General features: G+C 44.7%; 1 protein-coding gene across 1 annotated transcript in view; it reads left to right on the top strand.

The window, feature by feature from the left end:
• The window catches only part of SLCO3A1 (solute carrier organic anion transporter family member 3A1), a 140,487-nt gene that overhangs the window by 13,106 nt on the left and 106,281 nt on the right, over nt 1-21,100 (top strand). The window contains exon 2 of the mRNA XM_086471681.1: nt 11,455-11,920. Coding sequence (XP_086327807.1) covers nt 11,455-11,920 — 466 coding nt within the window. The remainder of the gene's footprint in view (nt 1-11,454; nt 11,921-21,100) is intronic.

Here is a 21,100-nt window from a genome sequence, read left to right as displayed (position 1 = left end):
GACTTCCCCGGGCCTTCTTTGGGCTTTTTCTCTCCATCAGCAAATGTGCTAGCTATGGTGTTGTCTGGCTTCATGGGCATCTTGTGGGCTGGGATGATGGGCACTCAGCTGGAATGAAGGAGGCAACCTGGCTTGGACTCTGAACCAGGTCTCTATCAGCTACCATAATAGGTCGAATTAAATGAATTATCGGGCTGGTAATTTTGTGCTATCCTACCTGTGGTTGATCTGTGAGGCTTCTCCTTTCATGGTGGGCTATGGTGCAGCCTTGTAGCCAGCTGAATGGTGTCCCTGCTCTGTTCACACCTGCCTGAAACCACAGGGTTGAAGCATCTAGCCCTTTGCTTTTTGAGCCTGCACAGCAAAAGACTACTTGGGGCTTCTTTACTTCCACTTTGGTAGTGATGGATTTTAAAAGAGCCTGAGGGTATTATTTTTCAAAGATTCTTTCTGAGCTATACTCTCATTGACAAAAGTGACTTACTCTAAGTGTATCTTTGAAAATGGGATTCTTGTTCCCAAGCCACTAAAGTGCTTTTGAAAAAAAACCAACTCCTTCTCTGTTACTGACTGCTTTAGTGGTGTCTAGCTTCACTTAATGCAGGCCAAATTTCGAGTCTAAATGTTATGTGCCCAGCTAATAAACTGTGTTATAATTAGTACCTTGGGGAGGCAAGAACCAGGGAGAAGCTGAGTATAAAGAGAATGAACTTCATGTAGAAGCTGTCTGTGAAGGATGGGTGAAGAACTGTGGAAGATGAAAACACAGGATTTGAAACAGCTGCAGAGGATACGAGAAATGGGAAGAAAATAGGCATGGAGCTGTGAGGAAAACTTTAATAGGCCTGGGTGAAAGACGACAAAAGATCTAGTGTAGCAGGTAGTGAGACTGGATGAAGAATGATCCTTCCACCAGTCAGACCCTCCCAGTTAATGTAACCTGCAGACAGGCTAATGCAGGTGCCAGTTTTCCAGCTTCTCTCATGCAAGCTGGACTGGACTCTCCCAGTCTGAGAAACCCATGCTCAGGCTGCATGGGTGACTTTGCTGAGATATCGGGAGCTTTGGGGCCAAATGAGACATACATACAGCTTTCATTTCCCAATGCTTGCTATGTGTCTCCCAGTGAAGCTTAGCATGGCTTCGAGCAGTGCACCTGGGGGTCACAGGTTCCTGCTGGTGGTGGGAATTGTGTGCAGTTCTTGCCCTGGCTGGTCTGTCACGCACCTGCAAAATCAGGGTTAAGAGAAACTAGTGGTTGGGGAAGTACAAGGAGAAAAGAGAGCGCTCATGTTGGCAGCACTAACCAATTGGTTAGTGAATGTCGCTGGCTTGATGTTGAACATTGAATGCAAAACCATTCCCTCTCTGCAGTGCCTGAGTTCTGGGTTCCTCCCAGAATTTGCTGTGCCCCTGCTGTAGGAGCAGTAGTCCTCCATGGGAACATCTCTTGTGTTGTGCTTTTGCTCATGACAGACTCCAGTAGACAAGTGGAAGAGCTGGTGACTTCTGTTTTCCTTGCATGTGCTCCATGAATTTTTGCAGGGTCTGGTGATTCTACAGCGAGGGGACCCAGTCAGCTGATGTTCAGTGCCTATCTCCAACGCCGGTTATTGTTAGTCCTGCAGACACAGGGGTGAAATGCAGCCATCTGTGTGTACAGCCTCAGCAGATGCATTTGTTCATTGGCTTTTTGATAGCTCATTTCATAGTGAGCTATCCCAAGGAACAGAGCTCCCGTCATCTGGTGAGACACCTCATTGCCTCTATCTCCATTTTAACAGGGAACGTGTTGAGACAAGTGAGATTATGACAAGTCTGCATGTTCTAGCTAGGTCTCCCATTTAATCTTTCTTCAACTATAAGAATTTTTTTATTCCCTATATGTTGTTTTGTGTGTGTTATTTTAGAAGACACTTGTAAATTGCCTCCTGTTCACGAGGAAAGGGGCTTGCTACCTTTGAAAAGTAGCAAAATGGGAAGATGATATGATGGTCCAGGATGTAAGGTTGCGTGGCTTGTGTTGCAGTCAGGACCAGCAAACTTAAACATGCAAATGTCACAAGTCTGTCCCATGACTTCCACCCCCCATTCTTCACACAGGAAATGTTCAGATAATAAGCAAGTTCTCAGATGGGAATAGGTTTAGGATCACCTTCAAGCCCTGACTTGCTGTCTGTTTATACCACGAACCCCCTGTGCTCACCTCCCGGCCTGCCCCATTCTTCAGCGGGAAGTTTGGCAGCAGCCGGCACACAGCTCCCGTTCATACCCTTGGCTCTGCACAAAGACAACGTGGAAGGAGAAATGAGTCGTTTGTGAACAGCTTTGTAGGAGGGTGTTACTTAGCAAATAAGCAGGATGACATGGACAGCTCTTGTGTGGGCTGCAGGGTGTGAGATGGGGATAAGCAAGCAGCTCACGTGGCTTTGGGACAAGCTTGGGGTGTTGCTAGTTAGGTGCTAGAGAGACCCTGATTCCACCTGCAGATGCTTACTGTTATTTGGTGTTTCTTTTATGAGTTGTTACGAAGTGCTGTGAATTGTCAATACAACATGGCCATTTTGTTGCTTCCTCCCTCCCAAGGCTTACTAAATTCTAACTTCTCCGTAAGCCGAGTTCCCATTTGCTGTAGCCAGGCGTCCTTGCTGCTGGGTAGGGAGTGGAGCATAAGAGATATCGGCGGAGCCAGAGCAGATGAGGAGAAAAGTAGTAGGACTTGTCAGAAATCCTCCTCTCTCAGTATATAGCCTTTATATAATCACCGTTGTCCTCCAACCGTGAAAACTGAATTCAGCTTCCATCAAGGCTTTTATTAATGCTGCGTCAGAGTGTCCTGCCTGTGTCACTTCTGCCCTGGTTCATGCCTGGCAGCTGGGAATGCTTCTGCAACCAGCTCCGTGGGCCTCTCTGAGCTGTGCTGTGGCATAACTCGGATGCAACCCTTAACCCTGAATTCAGCTCTTGATCGTAAATTAAGATAACATGAAGCTCTTCGCATGACACATTTTCTTGTCAGGCTTGCATTATGGTTTCTGCTGTGGTACGTAGCCCTGTTTATAGTAGAAAGCCTTCTCTGCAGGCATGAAAGTGTTGTGTTAGGAAGTAATTTATTAGATAAACAAGCAAACTTGCACTGAGTTGGGGAGGTGGAGAAGTGAGGGTGTTGCAATGTGACAGCTTAGGATCCTGCCTCTCCAGTGCTTTGGTAGTACATATGAAGGGACTTTTTTTCCTGTAATAGTCTTCGAGAGACTTGAGTCTCATCTGCTCTTCTCCACTGGAAGTGAACTCAGGGCAATGGTGCTCTGTTTGCAGAGTCCTGGACCCTCGTATGAATCTTGTTGCCAGTCCTGTATGTGGCCCAGAGTGCCTTTAATGCTGTAGGAGCCTACATTTGAGTTATACAGTTTAAATTCGTCTTCATCTGGCTTTGTACACCTACTTGCTGGCCACAGGAAAAAAAAGGAGATCCATCTCTGTGTCAAGGATGCTCCGTCTGCTTTCAGCTGGCTGTTTACTTTGACAGAGCTGAGTGGCCGCCCCTGCTCGCGAGCCCCTGCTGCTGAGCACTTATTCCACATGGAATTCTTCGTCTTCCAGGTTTGAAAACTGCCGTCAGCACTGTTCTGTGCTACGGTTATTAAAGCAGGCAAAAATGCAGTTACAAGGTTGAGGTTTGTGTTTCTTTGCATGCTTACAGTGCGTTATTTTGCTGCTAGTGAAAATGACGTAACATTTAAAAATAAATAAAGATTCAACTATCCACTAGCTTCATTGTGTGTGTGCTACTAAAGAGCAGTGTAGGCTACAAATGGATGCTGGTACTGGATGTATTTATGTAGATACCTTGTCAGAGACTAAAATATCACCTGCCTTCACACAGTGAGGCGAGTCTTGAACAGCAGACTGAGAGGCAGAAAGCTTGTGTGGACACTCAGTCTGCGGTTGTGATAATATCACCATAGGTTGCGACTTCAGAAGGTTAAAAAAAAGATGCAGATCTCAGCTGTGGTGCCCATCTGTTTCAGAGCAACAGAAAAAGCCTTTCGAGCTTTGCTGGGAAGTTCGGTGTGGCCTGGTGCTCTGTACCTGGGTCTATTTTGAGCTGTCGGTGACTCACGCTAACTTTCTGTGATGGATGTGAGGGGGCAGGTTGTGGATAACACCCCTGACGATCTTTTTGTTCCCACCTCTCTAAATGGGGCAGCGCTTCTCCCCCTCAGGGGAGGCAGGGAAAGAGGGTCAGTCCCGTGTGTCCCATGCAGGGTCCTTAGCAAGGAAATGGGGAACATAAGGACAGCCCAGTTGTATTGCTGTTTGCTGCAATGGTGGCCTGGTTAGGTTTTTATGTTGTATATTTGATCTGTATGCATCCCAGTTTCACTAGAGTACTGGAAAATACTTGTTTAACTTTGAGAGGCACGTGACTTTTTTCTGTTTTAAGCTATTTGGAAACAATCTGTGGCTTTGCACTGGTGCATCATCTCCTGACCAAACAGGATATCTTCTGTGGGTGCCGAGTGCTCTTTGCTGTTTGCAGTGTGCAACAGCACGTAGCATTGCTATGTTTGTGGCATAGCTGCGTAACCCAGCGAAGGGCTACCCGGGTACACTTGCTTTGTGCCCTGCGTTGGCTGAGGGCAAGTGGCACAGGATGCTGCAACTGCTGCAATATGGGGAGGAGATGCACAGTGGGGTACGAGCAATAGCAGAAAAGTTTTCTGCGTGGTGCCAGAGAGGAGGGGTTGCCAAAAACACGTGTCTTGCCTCGACCAGGAGTGCGGTGTGCTGTTTCCCTTGCTGCATGGTGTAATACCCTTTCTACTGAGGCCCCTGAAAATCCTGACCTTGAATGTGTGCTTAATTTGGACCGTGTCAGTAATCTCGGAGCTGGCCGCTAGAATATAAAATGAATTTTTCACACCAGTGACGCACAGATCCAAGCTGCAAACTCCTTGTGGCACCATTACAGTAACTTGCAGATTTTTCCAGTGCTGGCCTAGAAACAGCATAGGCACATGCAGCAACAGCCAAGCTAATAACACCCTACTTCTCAGCAGTGGTTCAGCTGCGGTGTCTATTATCGCTGTCATGTGAATGCAAATTTCTATGCAGAGATGATTTCCAGACCTTGAGCAGAGCCAGCTTGGGTGTGTTAGTATCGCCACCCTTTTTTACTTTCCCTTATGTTCCTGTGCCCAAAGCCAGCACGGGTGTTGGTATCTGCGGTGAGAACATCTTTTAAGTTTCCACTGACTTTATTGGACTGGGAATGGTGTTGAAACAAACGATCAGCAGCCTGAGATAGGAGGTCCTGATGCCCTCGCTGTTTCAGCGGGGTGGGGAGCAGCAAGGAATGCTGATGCCTGGGGCTGGGCAAAGAGTGGGCAAAATGCCAAGGAAATTGTCTGCATTTTAAAAAATTGGGCTCAACCACAAGTGATCATCTCAACACTGGAACTGTGGAGCAGAAAAATATCAGAGCAGAGGATCAGCATCATTCCCTTGGGCTTGAAGCCTGAGTCTGGTGGCTGTGCTGTCAGCTGGGAGGGTGGGTGGCGAGGGGGGCTGAGCCCATGGGTACCAGCTCTGTGGGAAAGAGAGCTTGCCTCCAACTATGGGATGCCCTTCGCCCCATCCTGCCTGGCTGCTGAAGAAAGGATGAGGTGACATCTGAAGAAGGGGGTTGGAGGCATGTGGAAGCAGCCGCTTTGCTTCTGGGATGGTCATTTTGACTCTTCGAGGAATCTTGTGTTTCCTGGCTCTGTAATGGAGACTGTGGGAGACGGTTTGCATTTGTTTTCCTTTGGGAAAGTAGTTGCCAGGCAATTATTTTACACCCTGTAGCACTGCAGACATGTCTCTTCAAGTACAATCTCTTACTACATAACTGAGAAAATGTATTTTACATTAAAAAGAAGCCTTTTAAAAAGGCCCTTCAGGCATAAAGTTTTCTATATATAACCCTGTATTATTAATACAATGGACTTATCTGTAGACTCTGTGGGTGAATATGACTTGATCATTGGAGATGCGAACAATATGATATTCATTTTCGATGCCCTGTGTTTCTGACTCCATAATGGTGCCCCCAGCCTTCAGTTCATTTCTTAGTGATAAAGTGGGGCAATAGTGTGAAGCAGATTTGTGGATTGCATTTTTGCTGAACGTTAATATAAAATAAACAGCCTATAGAGAGAACAGATTTACCTTATTTCAGAAATGCCAAGATTATAGATTTGGGGTGGACAGGAATGATGAATGTGAGCACGTATTATTGAAATAAGTCCAGAATGGCATGGCAAAAGCTTTCCTGGGTTTAGTTATAGGGGTTGCAGTATAAGTTGCTTTGGCTGCAAAATTTTGAGGTAGTGATTGATTTATTTTCTTTTTTTTTTTGATGTGAGTCATTTATCACTGTGTGCATTATGTGAGATCTTTTTCCTCTTTCAATCATTGAAGAGTGTTTTAGGGACTTCAGAGGCCCCTTTAACCCAGGTCATTTTGAGGTTAGTCTTCGAAATCATCTGAGATGATGGGTGTGTGTAGACTTCAATGGCTCTGTAAGAAGAGGAGATAGTGCAAGCATGATTTAAGTTTTAATTACTTTGTGTTATTGTATGTTAGGTAGTGTGTTCACAGAAGGGCAGAAGGCTGGGTTACATGATCTTTCTAAATCCCAAGCCTGCTTTCTGTGTGAGCAAGGTGTGGAGATGCCCAACCAGTTTTAGTTTATGGTGGTCCAGTTGACTGATCCTAGTGTAGACTTAGTCTGATGGAGCATGGACTTGTGGAGTTTCTGTTGACCTCCTAATGTTCACCTCTGCACAGTCCTGTTGACCTCTCTAATGCCAGAGCTAAATCTTAGTGAAACTGCTCTTAAACACCAGGTGGGAGGTGTTTGGAGTGGGTGAAATAGGAATCTCACTGGAGACAGAGGATGGAGTTCCTGCCAAAGGGGGTGGTGGAGGCCTTGAAACATGGAAAAAGGCAATGAGGTTGGCATGATGAGGGCTGTGTACAGTGCCATAGCTAAAGTACTTTGCTGATCAGAACCTCAGTGACCTGCTGAGGACTGATCTGCAGGACAGACATGAGGATGTAAGAGCAGCTGGCAAGGTACAGCTGTCTTTAGCACAGGTGCATAACCATATGAAGCTGTACCTTCAGTGCTGTTCCCAGCATCGTGGGCGCTGGCATTTGCTATGATTACAACACTGTTTCTGCCTCTGTCCTGTCCATGCCTTGTCTGGACTTGTCTGGTCCAGTGGGTGGTTTCACACTGCGAACTTGTTGGGGTCAAACTGCATGTCTCGTAGCTATCTTGTCTGCATGAGTTCTACTGAATGTTGTAATAGCTTCCTGGGAACTGTTTTCATCTTCGGTTAGAAGCTTTTTTAACTGAATATCCTCTTCATCTATTCTTTCCAGCCCTGGCAAAACATCTGTGTAAATTGACAGGAGCCAGAAAATAGCTGCTTCACAGCTAATAATGTGGGCTCCTGGTGTTTCCCACTGTGTGTTGCAGGAGGTTGTCCATCCGAAGCCGCTCTGCTGCTGCACCACTCTGTTCCCCGAGTCCCCACAGGGGCTGCACTCTTGAATGCCCAACCTGGTTTCAGCATGCAGGGACTCTTTATAATCTTTGCAGCCTTTTCAGATGACGTCAGTATTTTACAGGGACCTGTTGTGTCTTTTGCAACATTTTATGTAACTCTTGATAAATAGGCAGTGTCTTAAGAGCGGTGATGACTTATCTGCTGGGGAGCAAGGTCATGGAAGGATGTATGGGCAGGAAGCCCTGAAAAGGTGGGGTATAGAGGAGGGTGGGAGAATGAAGCTACCCGTGGGCAGAGGTTTGTTTTGAATAAATGCAGGTAACATCTCTGCTGTACTAATGCTGATTTTGTAGTCGGCCTGTGTATTTAAGGTCACAGCCAATGTCAAAGCAAGAATTTGGGCTGTGCTATCTGGGCTACAGCCACCCTGGTTGTAATGCAGTTGTGTTCTGGTGTTCTCTGGCTAAAAATCTCCATGTTGATGGTTTATTACCCAGCTCTGTTTTTATTTTGGGATTTCCCCCCCCCCCCCCCCCCAGCCCCCGTGACTGTCAATGTTTTGGAGGCTACGCTGCTGATGCTGGTCTCAGTGCTTTGTACTTGGATGCTGTTTTCCTCTGGATGCTCGAGGCTGATGTGGTGGTTTTGTTCTTTCATTGTGACCCTCCCTGCACCCTGTACCCACTTAATAAAGACAGAGCTGTAGCATTAGGTGGCAGTGCTACAGCCAGAAGGAGCAGGCTGGGAAATGCAGGGTGGTCCAGCCAGAGGAATAAGGAGAGCTCCTGCCAGCTTTTATCTGGAGGGTTGAAGTTTGCTTTATGTCCTCTCCTTCTGCTCTTGTTTCAGTCTCTTCACCAAAGCAAAGCAAGAAACTGTTAGGGGGTGGTGAGACTCTGTTTCCCTGTTGTGAGTGGTTTAGCTTTTGTAAAAGGGAAAAGAATGACTGAAGTTGCCCTGAAGTAAGAGCAGAATGAGAATTTGGACTTCTGGTTTTAGTTCCCAGGTTTGTCACCAATTACTGGCCCTGTCACTGTGAACTGCACTTAGAAATAGTGCAGGTTTTTATCTGAAATCCATCTGTTCAAAATCTGACCCTTGTAAGGTGTGGCAGCCAAGTGTTTCTAAATACCATCCTGCTTTCTAGTCACTTGTATGTGTGTATGTATGGTAAAAGCCTAAAATGTGGGAGAGACTTCCAAAGCTAGCCAATACCAATTGGCCTTGGGAAATCACTTCTGTTGGTTTTCACTCTTCCAGCCTGTGTTATTCCATCACAAATTAATTTTGTTGACTGTACTTGTCTCATTAGTATTTGGCTGTCTATGCCTCAGTTTACACAGCTGTAATGAGTAATTAGGAATTTCTATCTAGGTACAGCTCAGAACTGAGCACCATAGACGTGATTTTGCATGCTCAGCGTTATATACTTCTCTTGGAGAGATTCCCCGTTCTCCCAAAATTGGCGTTCATGGGACCTTAACTGTAGCTGAGTTTCTCTAGGGAAGTGCTGGAGTTGGTAGCATGAAGGAGGGCACCTATAGCAGGGGCTTTGCATCACTTGGATGTTGATGTTTGCTGTGTGGTGTTGAAGTCTGGAGTCCTACCAGACTGACTACACCTGCCCCATTAGATCACACCTTGCTATAAAACCAGTCATGTGTTGTGGATGATAAATGTAGCTCTGTCGCATGAGTGCCTGGTGGGGCTGCCTGGGGCAATGGGATGTTGTCCGTGTCCCTCTGCCTTGGTGTGCCTTGCTTTGAAAATACCAGTGTAGTGTTTTATAGCAGTGTCTGTCCCCATCAGCTCAGCTCTGTCGCCCTGGCTCCCGTGGAGGTTTAGGAACAGCAGTGTTGCTGTTAGATGTGTGCTCAAGCACTGCTCGCCGAGAAGTGTGGCCGAGGTCGCTGGAGTGAGGGCAGAGCTTCACACTTCATCCCAACAGGTACCTGCACTCGGTGTTTCAGATGAAGTGGTGATCTCCTCTCCTTCTGACATGCACATCTTCACTTGGCTTTGGCGTGGGGAAGAATTATTGCTATTGCATTACCTTCAGTCATTGGGTTTCATTTTTAGTTTCGGGCTTGTTTTGCCTTGTTCAGTTCTTGGCTCTTTAGCGGGGGAGGATTACAGTAGTAGTATAAAATGATAACTGCCTGTCAGGGTGAAGGGTGAGTTTTCAGAAATCATTAAAACAGTCCCATTTTGGAGATCTGACTTGGACACTTATCAGGGTCAGGTTTGGTTATGCAAAACAGCAGAAGTGGGTTGTTTCCATTTTTCCGTTTTGTTGCCCATGGGGCTGTCTTTGTCCAACTGTGCCCTGGTGTACCCTAACAGAGGCTAACTGCCCCCAGAGAAGAGCTGCTGTCAGAATACTTCAAAGTCGGTCAGACTGGCTCCTGCTTGGTGAGGTTTATCAGCAAAGATTTTCAGTGCCTACAGTGGGAAGCTATTTTTATTCTATCCAGAGGCTACCTTCTGCTCCGAGGTCTTTATCACTTTTTTTTTTTGAATAGAGAAACCTGCCTGTTTTAGGACAACCTTAAATATCTTCATCTTTTGCAATCTGAAAAACAAGATAGACTTTTATTCAAGGTAAGTTTTTGGCATTTTTGTGACATGTTCAAGATTTCTTTTGTTACTTTTTTTTTCCTGTGTAAGGGGGACATTGCTATAGACATGAGAATGTGCTGAGTTTTCTCCCTTGAGCAGGGATAACAGCAAGTGAGGTGCCTAATGTTTCATCTTCATACTCTGATCAGTGCTATGACTGTTGCAGAGAATCCGCATTGTGTTTCATTGCACCGTGTAATCGAGACTGGAACAGCTCTCAAGAGATGATCTGGTTCATTTTCCTGCCCTATGGCAAGATCAGTCATACCTGTGTCTTTTCTGACAGATGCTGGTCTATGCTCTCTGCAGCCTCTCCAGGCAGCGTATTTCAGTGCTTCACAATCCCTACCAGTAAAAGTCTGGTTTCTCCCCACCTTGAATTTAACCTGAATCATCTCTGCTGCAGTTTAAACCTGTCACTTCTTGTCCTGCCAATTTTGTGTACAAAGAACTGGTGACTTCTTTTCACAGCAATGTTAAATATTTGAAGACTATTCACGTGCTTGTCTCTTCTTAGTGTTAAATAACCACTGTTTGTTAAATCTTCCATTATTTGTGGTGGATTTAAATCTTGTGTGTAAATCTTAATTGGCCTGTCTTCTCAAAAATATTCTGTAAGTGACGATCCCAGTCATTAACTAATCCACAAACAGTTTAAACCCTTTGATCGGGATTTTATTTATATACTTTAATAGAAGCTTTCTGTGCCAGCCAAATTGCCTATTTGTGCATCACTGTCTCTGACTGACTTGATGGCCTTGTGCTGGTGTGCGAGCCAAGTAACTGCAAGGTTTTCTGCTGCTCGCTAAGTACAATTCATTCCAAGAGAAAGACTAGGTGCCCGGTATGATGTGAGGTTTGGTGTGGTCTGTGCCTTGGTTCTGTGGGACAGTGTTTGCAACGTGAATGCTGTTTGTTCAAATAGAAAGGGAGCCCAAAGAGAGGCTAACCAATCATGAAGTCATGGGTCTTTGCAGGCACCCAAAATCTACATTGATGTACTCAGGAATTTGGAAATGAACATGTGCTCAAACAGGTGGTAGGCTGTGAAATGTCACTTGGTATTAGGACGTTGTGATGTGGCTGTATTTGAATAGTCAGATCATGCTTGGAGGTCAACTACTACTGTATTGCGATTTAGATGCCCTTGATGTGTATGTTTTTAGCTCCAAGGGAAAGTCAAGGAAGCTTACGCTTTAGCAGGACACATGGGGAAGACAGAAGGCAGGTCATACTCCCTTTCCATAATTTTCTCTGGATTTCTCTGTTGTAGGTGAGTGTTTTAACCACCTTGGAGCGGCGATTCAACCTTCAGAGTGCTGACGTGGGCGTCATTGCCAGCAGCTTCGAGATTGGCAACCTGGCCCTCATCCTCTTTGTGAGCTACTTCGGAGCCCGAGGACACCGGCCACGCTTGATAGGATGTGGAGGGATAGTAATGGCCTTGGGTGCCCTGCTTTCCGCGTTGCCTGAATTTCTGACCCACCAGTACGAGTATGAATCGGGAGAAATACGCTGGGGTGCTGAAGGGAGGGATGTGTGTGCTGCCAATGGGTCCACCAGCGATGAGGGACCAGACCCAGACCTTATCTGCAGGAATAGGACTGCTACGAACATGATGTACTTGCTGCTCATTGGAGCACAGGTCCTCCTGGGCATTGGTGCTACCCCTGTCCAGCCCCTGGGAGTTTCCTATATTGATGACCACGTGAGGCGGAAAGATTCCTCCCTGTACATAGGTAAGGCTCTCTGAACTTCTCATTGAAGACTTTCTTTGCGGGCTGGCATCTTGCTCTTGTTTGATGCCAGCGGGAGGGATGCCTTGAGGCCTCTTCTCCGTGTGCTTCTGTGCTTGTGAAGGTAACTTGGCATGGGTCTCTACACCAAGCAATTGTAAGCAGCAGGGAAACACGGTGGTACTTGCTTGTATTGTAGCAATGTAAAGGCTGACAGCCATGGTGATTATTACTGGATGATTAGGAGGATGCTCACTCGTTCTATTGTGTTTGCCCAGATTGCCTTAAATTCTGGTATTGGTGGCTTACGGTTGAGTTTTAGCTGAAGAATTTCCAAGTGGCATATGTGATGATGATGATTCCCCCCCCCCCCCGCCCCCCAAGATACCCTAGTTCCCTTCTTGTTCAGAAGCATTTGTCTGTGTCTGAGTGATCATTGAAAGGACTGATCGAGAAGACTGAAAGGAGACACATGTCTTGTCACTACCACCATCACATTTTAGCAAGGCAGTACCTGTTGTGGAGTAGGTGCTGTGACCCAGCATGCTGTGGCAGGACCTCAGATAGTGTGATCCCTGTAACAGAATGGGGTGCAGAAGCTGGTGAGGTCTATTTTGAGATACGGTGAGCCTGAAGTAGAACTCATGAGTCTGGTGAACATGTTGCAAAATTCTTCCAGATAGTTAAGATATGAAAGTTGGTTTCAGTTACCCAGTGAAACATCTCTGTTATTGGGGTAAAGTGCTTATGGGTTTCAGCAGTAGGACCTTCTCCAGCAGGTTTAAAGATGTTGTGGGTGGTGGTGTTCTCTGAAAAAACTTACCAGCTTGGCTCATTCTTCTTTTTGCAGGACTTGTCACTAGATAAATGACTCCAAAGCAATAAATCAGTGAAGTGTGTGCTGCAATAAATGTGATCCTTCTGCAATTGTTAGTATAGTTTCTAGTAAGCAGAACTCTGTGCACTTGTCCCATCATCCCTGTCTTGACGTGACTTTCAACTGAATGCATGATACCATTAGTGGGTTTTGGGTTGGTTTTTTTTTTTTTATTTGCAAAGACATTTTTATCAAGCTCCCATGCGTAACTGAACACGGCTCGGGTATGACCACAGACAGCAAAGCTGAGTCCCACAGACTTTCTGAATGGTGTTCAGTGTACTGGGATAGTGCAGAGGCCTGTTGGAAAGACTAACTCTATAGCATGCTATAGCATTCCTGGATGTATTGCTACTTTGCTTAAAGAGGTTCTTCTGCCTATTGAAAGTGTGTCCATGTTTTCCCGTAACTGGCCATAAAATCATAGTATTTCAGCATTTAGCTTTGTCCTTGGATCATTATTCACCTTCACTTGGTTCCATAAGCGCTTGTGAGGGATCCACTGGATAAAGCAGGATGATATATAAAATACAAGATACTGTACAACCCGAAGGTGAAAAATGAGACTAAATTCACTGGCACAACTTTGCCAACACCATAAATGATGAGCTGGAATTAAGAGTGATTCGAAGATTATCTATTATAAATAACTATATAAAGAAGCAGCAACTTCTTTCAGTCTGTTCCATGGGCATTTTTTAAGCAATGCTTCATGTCTGAGAACAGGAATGAGGAGGGTGCATGAGAGGAGTGTGAAGAGGAAGAGTGATTCTTTTTGTTCCTAAGATACATTCATCTTGTATGCTAAAATAACTTCTTTGAAGTTGGCAGTTCAACTGCAGTTGGGAAAATACTGCCAGAAAATGATTTCTGCTTACTATATGCTGGTTCATTATTTTTCTCCCAGACATATGCTTCTAACCATGTTCCTTTCTACATGTAGAGTTTAAAAACAAAAACAACAACAAAAAAAAAACCCCCAAAACAAAAAAAAAAAACAAGCATTTTGGGGTTGTTTGCTTTACTGGCTTTAGCTATGAAAATCATAATCTGAATTTCTGCATATGAATTACGGGTTGCAGAAGAGTGCATGCGTGTGCATGCACACTCAACCAATCGGCCATACCAACAATGAAGTTTAGTATCTGCCCTGTCCCAGCTTATCCATCACAAGTGGGTTTTCAGATATGGGATGATTAATTCTTATGTCAACCTGCAATCAACTTGCCTAGTAAAAATCACAGAATCACAGAATGTGAGGGGTTGGAAGGGACCTCGAAAGATCATCTAGTCCAACCCCCTGCCAGAGCAGGACCACCTAGAGTAGATCACACAGGAACATGTCCAGGTGGGTTTTGAATGTGTCCAGAGAAGGAGACTCCACCACCTCTCTGGGCAGCCTGTTCCAGTGCTCTGTCACCCTCACAGTGAAAAAGTTTTTCCTTATGTTTATGTGGAACCTCCTGTGCTCCAGCTTGCACCCGTTGCCCCTTGTCTTATCATTGGCCATCACCAAGAAGAGCCCAGCTCCATCCTCCTGACACTCACCCTTTACGTATTTATAAATGTTAATGAGGTCACCCCTCGGTCTCCTCCAAGCTAAAGAGACCCAGCTCCCTCAGCCTTTCATCATAAGGGAGATGCTCCACCCCCGTAATCACCTTTGTGGCTTTGCTCTGGACTCTTTCATAAAATGAATATAAATGGTAACAGGAAAAAATTACTGGGAAAAATTATTCTGTGAATGAATATAAATGGAGAGGAAGCTGGTGGAAATGTATGTGTCTTCCCAGGTTTGTGAATACTTGATGGTCAAATTCCTCAGTTTAAAGTGTTGCTTGAGTATTATTTGCTCCGAATGGTTTTTAACCGATTATTTTTGTTGATGTCACCAATGCAATTTTCAGTGGCCTTAGCAGAAAGCTGGCTGAGCAGCTTACCCACTTCATTCTCCTCTGTTTTGCAGAGGAAATAACTGCAGAGTGTATACTGTCACTGTGCTATATTTATATCAGCTTGCTTTCTCATAATAGCATGCTCATTCAGTCGGGGCTACACTGTGTGTGACTGGATAAAACATTTTTGGGTAAGTTCCCTTAGTTTAAATTAGGAGCAAATCTGGCATAGGTTGTTCTTTCAGGATAGAAACTAATTAATAACAGCAGTAATAGTCTGGCCACACTTTCTGTCATGGCTGGCTGCGGCTGAGAAGTGATCAGATTGACCAGTCCGTGCTGTCTTTAGTATATTGCTGATGTCAAGTACGTATGTGTGCTGTATTGGTGCATTTGGGCTGTATTGTAGCTGGAGGGGAAGAAGCAGTCTCTCACCTGACAGCTAAGTACTAGTAATTGTTCACCTGCTTCAGTGAAAACCCTCTTGTGTCCCAAGGCAGCAAATTAGATAGAAATAACTCTGTGCATTGAGGAGTTTTTTTTTTTTTCATTCCTTCCGAGTTATACAAGAGTTCAGTGGAGTAACCGAATATAATATCTGATACAGTCTCTTTGCAGTGGAATGCCAATACAGGAATACTCCTCTAGTTTAAAAAAGACAGAACAAAAAAAAACAAAACAAGAACATCCCCCAAACCTTGTTTTTGTATTAGTAATATGTGTGTGCAGAAGAATGCAGATGTGATACCATATGGAATTTGAAGTGAAACTTCGGCTTTAACAGCTAGTTCAAGTAATAGCATCTGTGGAATATAACATATTTCTAGCCGTGGAGTCCATCAAATCTGCTCGTGGTTTCTTTGCAGTGATAGGCATGCAGGAGGTGGTGGGCAGTGCACCTCTGTTATGCATCCTTTGAAGGCAGAGGTTGCTCAGGCTTGTGCTCTGCCAAGGAGGGTGGGAATTTGTAGAGTTTTGTAATTAGAGAGACAGGGATGAGATATTACGGGAAGATATCTCTATGGCATGGGCTGCTGACATGTAGTTTCATGTTTCTTGAGCTAATAGCAGATTTTTTGATGACTGCAATGTGTTGCTACCAAACTCAAACAGATTCTGTTGCTGTAGTAACCAGCCCTAGGAAAAAGGGCTGTGTTGTGGTAACTGAGGGCAAATCAAATCAGAAAGATGCACGCATGGAAGTACACACCAAAGGAAGTTCAAAAGAAAACACAGTTGTGCTGTAACAATTAGAAAGATAGTGGGACCGTGCCTGCTCCTGCTAATGATACACATTCTACTCCTATTTCAGCATCTGGGTGCCTGCTCAACACAAAGGTGATAATGTCGGCAACAGCAGCCAAAAGATGAAAAAATAAAGGAATTTTCTTAGCTGTTTGAAGTTGGGGAGAATTTTCTGGTTTGGTGATGGGTTTGCTTGCTTCTCTCTGCTTGGGTCTGCACTTGTACTTAAGAGCTGAACTCCCATCTAGAGGTTTCCAAACAAGCAGGTTAATTTTACCTGTGTGTTTATTGGCATTTGGCATAAGTAACTCCTTTGAGTGGAGGAATTCTCACTCCTGCAGACTGTGCACGGCTCGCTATTGCTGCAACTTCACTAATGTCAAGGGATTCCCTCCATTTGTGGCATCATTTATTTTAAAGGAGGAAAGTCTGTTAAAGACTACTTACAACACAGTTCCTTTCTGTACCTGCTAATGACTCATTTGACATTTCCCTCTTCTGTAGTTTCTTTTCTGCTAGGTCTTGCTGAGTTCTGTTGAAGTCAACAAAGACCTCATCATTAGGAGGGGCATCAGAGGTGTGGTGGAACTGATACAGGGGGAAAACCACTGATCTGACAATGATTGTATGGATTTGCTGCCTCTCAGAGGAGCAAGAGCTTGCAAGTGTTTTCTGGTCACCAGAGTACCCACATTGGTCTCAGCAGTGGTTTGCGTGTTCAGTTAGAGCCAGTGCAGTGATGTGGTAGGTTAATGTTATTAGCAATCTCCACATGTGCCTTCTGGGCTTCCTGCAGCATTTAACATTTGCTGATAAAAGTTGTTGCATCTTGGCTAGGACGTGGTTACCTATAGAGCAGAATGAACAGCCTCCGGGAACCAGTATTTGATCTGGGACAATTAAGGGCTGCGATATGTAGAGGAAGTTACTGCTATTGTCTCCTGTTTATGGAGGAAATTGATATTGATGTTGGAGGGAGCACTGCCAGATTGTGTGGCTCATTCACAACAATGCTGTGCTGATCTTTAATGCAGCAGAGGTTCTCTTTAAGTTTACTGAAGCTGTCTCAGTGTTTAACTTGAAGGACACATACCTTACACGTTTAGGACCTGCCACTTCAGGCTCCTCGCTGACTTGCAGAAGCTGCTCTAATGTGAAGAACGACTTCAAGGAAATCCCAGAAGGGGCAAGTCTTGAGTCAAGGAGTAAGTGATGAGGAGTGATGAGTGTTCCTGAGTTATTGGTGGTACAAGGGTGTGCCTGACCTTAGCATGCTCAGGGGCAAGGAGCTGTTCTTGGCCGGCTTCATGGCAGGATGGAGGAACAGAGAAATAGAAAACTTAGCACTGCTGGACATGCCTGTTTAGCTGCTTTCTTCTGCTTCATCTCCCAGGCTTCTGTCTGGCCTTTTCTGTGTGTATTTTGGTTTATCATATGGTTGTTCCAGCTGTCACACTTGGTGTAAGAGGAAAACTTGACAGGATGGTGCTCTCTTTCCAATCTGCCCAGGTAAAACTAATGCAGTAAGGGGGACAGGACACTGCATCGTCAGTGCTGACTTTGACCTTGGCAGCAGCGTGGGGTTATTTTGCATTGAATGTGTGGAAGCACTTTTTGTTTTGTGATGACAGTCACAGAGAAATGCTCACTCTAGCTTCTGGTGCTTTCTTGCTTGCTTTAAGCACGAACTCAAGATTTGCTGCCGAGGAAGACAAACATGCCCTAGTTGAAATTTTGCTGTCTGCAGGGATAAATTTGTCCATTTGAAAAATCACTTATGGTAGCTTACGTCAGTCAGAATGTCAGCAGCCATTGTGTTTTGGAGGAGCAGAAACACTTTTTCGACTGACAAGAATTAAATCTGAGAGTTAGTATCTAAGGCAGTGAGTTAATAATAAGTTATCAGCATAAGATGCTGAAATCATCAGAGTTTGAGTCAATGTTTTGTATGTGGTAATACAAAGAAATAGTACTTGGATTTCTATGTTGGTAAGCTAAGCAGTTGCTCTGAATTTTGAAACCATTCATCTACTGTGTATCTGATACTGATAAACCCTAATGTATGTAATAAATACTAAAAAAAATTCAAAAAGGAAATGGGGTATCTGATTTTATAAACAAAAGCGAAAATGTGTTCAATGCCATTAAAGAAGAAGCCATAGAAATCAGAATTGAAAACCCCAACCCTCCTCAGGGTGTACCCCCATTGTCTAACCAGTATTCTTGTATGTAACTTATTATATCTGAAGGACTGCAGAATGGCAGTCAGTGACAGCACCTTTCATAATTGCAAATGTCTCCCTTTTTTTTTTTTTAAGCTCTCAGAATTCTGTTTCGGGGGACACACCACATAAATCTATGAAACTTGAATATTTTGGAGCTGTAAGAGCAAATTTTGCCCATGTTTGGCTTTCAGGCTGTAAAGCTATTCTCTCCTTGACATAGCTTGGTATCTGCAGTGTGGTAGGTTCTGTGTGAAGTTAGTGAGGACCTTGGGTACCTGCAAAAATGTGTTGAAATGGGCATTGGTTTTGTCCCTTCCTAATTCTGTGGAGTATTTTTTTCATTCTGTGATTGATTTTTTTTTTTTTTTTACCCTCCCCCCCGCCCCCCCCTCAAGAATTTCACTTAGATTTCCAGTAGACTTGCTAGTTTTGTCTCTAACTGATTAAAAAATCTGTTGGGCAGAGGATGAATGCATTTTGCTCAGTCTTACCCTTTCCAAATTTCTTGAAGTGTATGTTTGAACCTACATTTCTAAACCGTAGCAAGTGGAATAATTGATTGTTTACAGCATACAGGCCACACCACCAGCCTCTTGAGGCCCTCCTTTGATGTGTATTGATTGGAAGGTCTTTAGGACCCTCTTGAGAGGTCTGTATAGCTCTGCCCATCCTGGCTGCTTATCCCTTTCACTCCTCACAACCTTTCCCGCTTGGCCATACTCCTTCCTTGTGTGCTCATTTGTGGTCTGCAAACATCATGAGTACTTTATTCACATTAGTCCTTCGTGCTGGAACACGCTGCTGAGCTCACCCACTTAAGGCTCTGCCAGCCTTGTGCTTTCCTTAACGCTTTTCCTTTTAAAGCCTGCTTCTACTAGGTCTTTTATAGCGGATCTTAGCTGACTTCCTACTCGTTGTATTTCCTCTGTGTGTGCACTCAATACCTACGAGCAGCTTGGTGAGTTTGTCCACCTCCATGTGGGCACATGCACTTGTGGAGCATGAGCACTTATTCCAAAGAACGGCTTTTCTCCTAGCTAGTATATGCAGTTTTATAAGTATGTAATATTTTTAGCCCAAGGACTTGACAGAAGTTTGTAATCGTTTTATTTGGTAAATGCATCTTCCTGTGGGTGATTTGGAGAGCCTTTCTGCCACAGTCTCAAAGGGGTTGAGAAAGACACAGTATTAACACTGAACTGAAAGGAGTGCTGGTGCCAGTGTGAGCGCTGTGATGCCTGCTCATTATTGAAGGGTGTCTTTGCGTCAGATTCACTGGGTTGTCGTCCCTGTGGACTAACTGTGATCAGATTAAATCGCATGGCTTCTTGCGGATATACCGGTATTAACTACGTTGGCCTAACCCACTGATCCATTGATAACGTGCAGCCTTTTATAATTACTTCCCTTTGGGGAGAGATCTGTGTTCTCATTTGCTGTGTGTCAGCGGGGCTGCCGTGGTTACACATGTCCCCTTTTACAGAGCTAGTGGTAATATCCTGGAAAATTAAATGGAAACATAAACAAGTGTGTAGGGTGTATTAGAGCAGTAACAATAATCAATTAATGGGAATAACCTTCCCCACTGCAGGCGGGAAGGCTGAGCTGTGAAAGGCAGTAGCTGAATGGATCTATTTATTCAATTAAATGTATGTGTGCACAAAGTCCTAACTGCTATGGGCTCCATTATTTTACAGGAATTGCTCCAGTTACCTTAACCTTCTGCTAATAGCTTTTTTTGTTATGAGCTGAGTAAATAAAGCTTGGGTCCAGCACAAATGACTGTGTGAGAGTGTATTGAGAGTGGGAGCTGTTTCCATGTTACTCTGTGCTCTCTGTGCGCTCCGCAGCTGATTTTGCCTTAAATGGGATTTGCTGACTGGTGTCTTGTAAAAATAATTTCATTTTTTGAGCATGATGGTTTCTTTCTAGAGTATATTTAAAACAGTCATCATCTGGGAGAGCCTAGTGAGGTACCTCATTCCTAGGGCAGCCTCTTGAAAGCGGTGCCCTTGTCATTTAAATGGCAGATACGCAGCGGACAGTAAATATTAGTCCTAAGGTTCACAAAATTAATTAAATAGATTGGAAGGTGCTGAGTTGCCCATGTCAAGAGCTGAAGGCTATATTGTACCTCCTTGATGGTGCAGGTGGGAGCAAGCTGGCTTGTGCTGTCAGTCTTGGCCCTTCTCCTGGGAATTTGACTGGGACTCCCCAACTTATTGCACATAAGGAGCCTCCAGATGGTTTGGTCCCAGTTTATGGGCTGGCACTGAGGACACTTGGAGCTGTGTTTGGCATGTGCTTTACCATGGTGGGACAAGGCACAAGATCTGCTTTTTTACCAGCGCAAATCAGGGCACTGGCCTCAAAGCAGTGGTGAGAGTCTTGTTGCCTGATACTGAGGCTTGTGTTGTCCTCTTCTCCTATTGAAACAAAGAATTTGGTATGGAGGATATTTTAGGACTTGTCAGAAATGATTATCCCACTCATCCTCAGCCAAGTGAGCAAGAGACAACATTCATGAATTTTGCTGTACCATTGTAACCTTGCAACAAAAAAGGGCAGTGACCTGAAGTAGTGTTAAAAGATAAACACTGCCGGAAAGTTGCAAGTAGTTACTGCTTTATTGTATAGTCTGTTAGACATGTCCTGCCCAATGCTACCAGGGCTGCAGACCCCTGTCGCTACTGCTCTTGGGCCACCGATGGCTGCCGTGTTGTGAGCTGCAGGGAAAGCTGGCCAGCCCAGGTACGCACCTCCCCACCTCTGGCTGGCTGGTACTTGGTTATCTGCAGGACAAGGTGCTTATATGAGTGTATAGGAGAAGGTAAAACTCCTACAAAACCACCTGCTTTCAGTCTTTCACAACTGCCTCTTCTGTTGCTGGGTGCAGTGCTTGACCAGATCTTTTTGCGCTTTGGAGAGGTTGCTGCAGGTT

Source organism: Leptosomus discolor, chromosome 11 (assembly GCF_034619465.1).
Source record: "Leptosomus discolor isolate bLepDis1 chromosome 11, bLepDis1.hap2, whole genome shotgun sequence".
NCBI classification, from domain to species: Eukaryota; Metazoa; Chordata; class Aves; order Leptosomiformes; family Leptosomidae; genus Leptosomus; species Leptosomus discolor.
The sequence above is the reverse complement of the archived record's forward strand: the minus strand, read 5'-3'. Positions and strand labels throughout refer to the sequence as shown.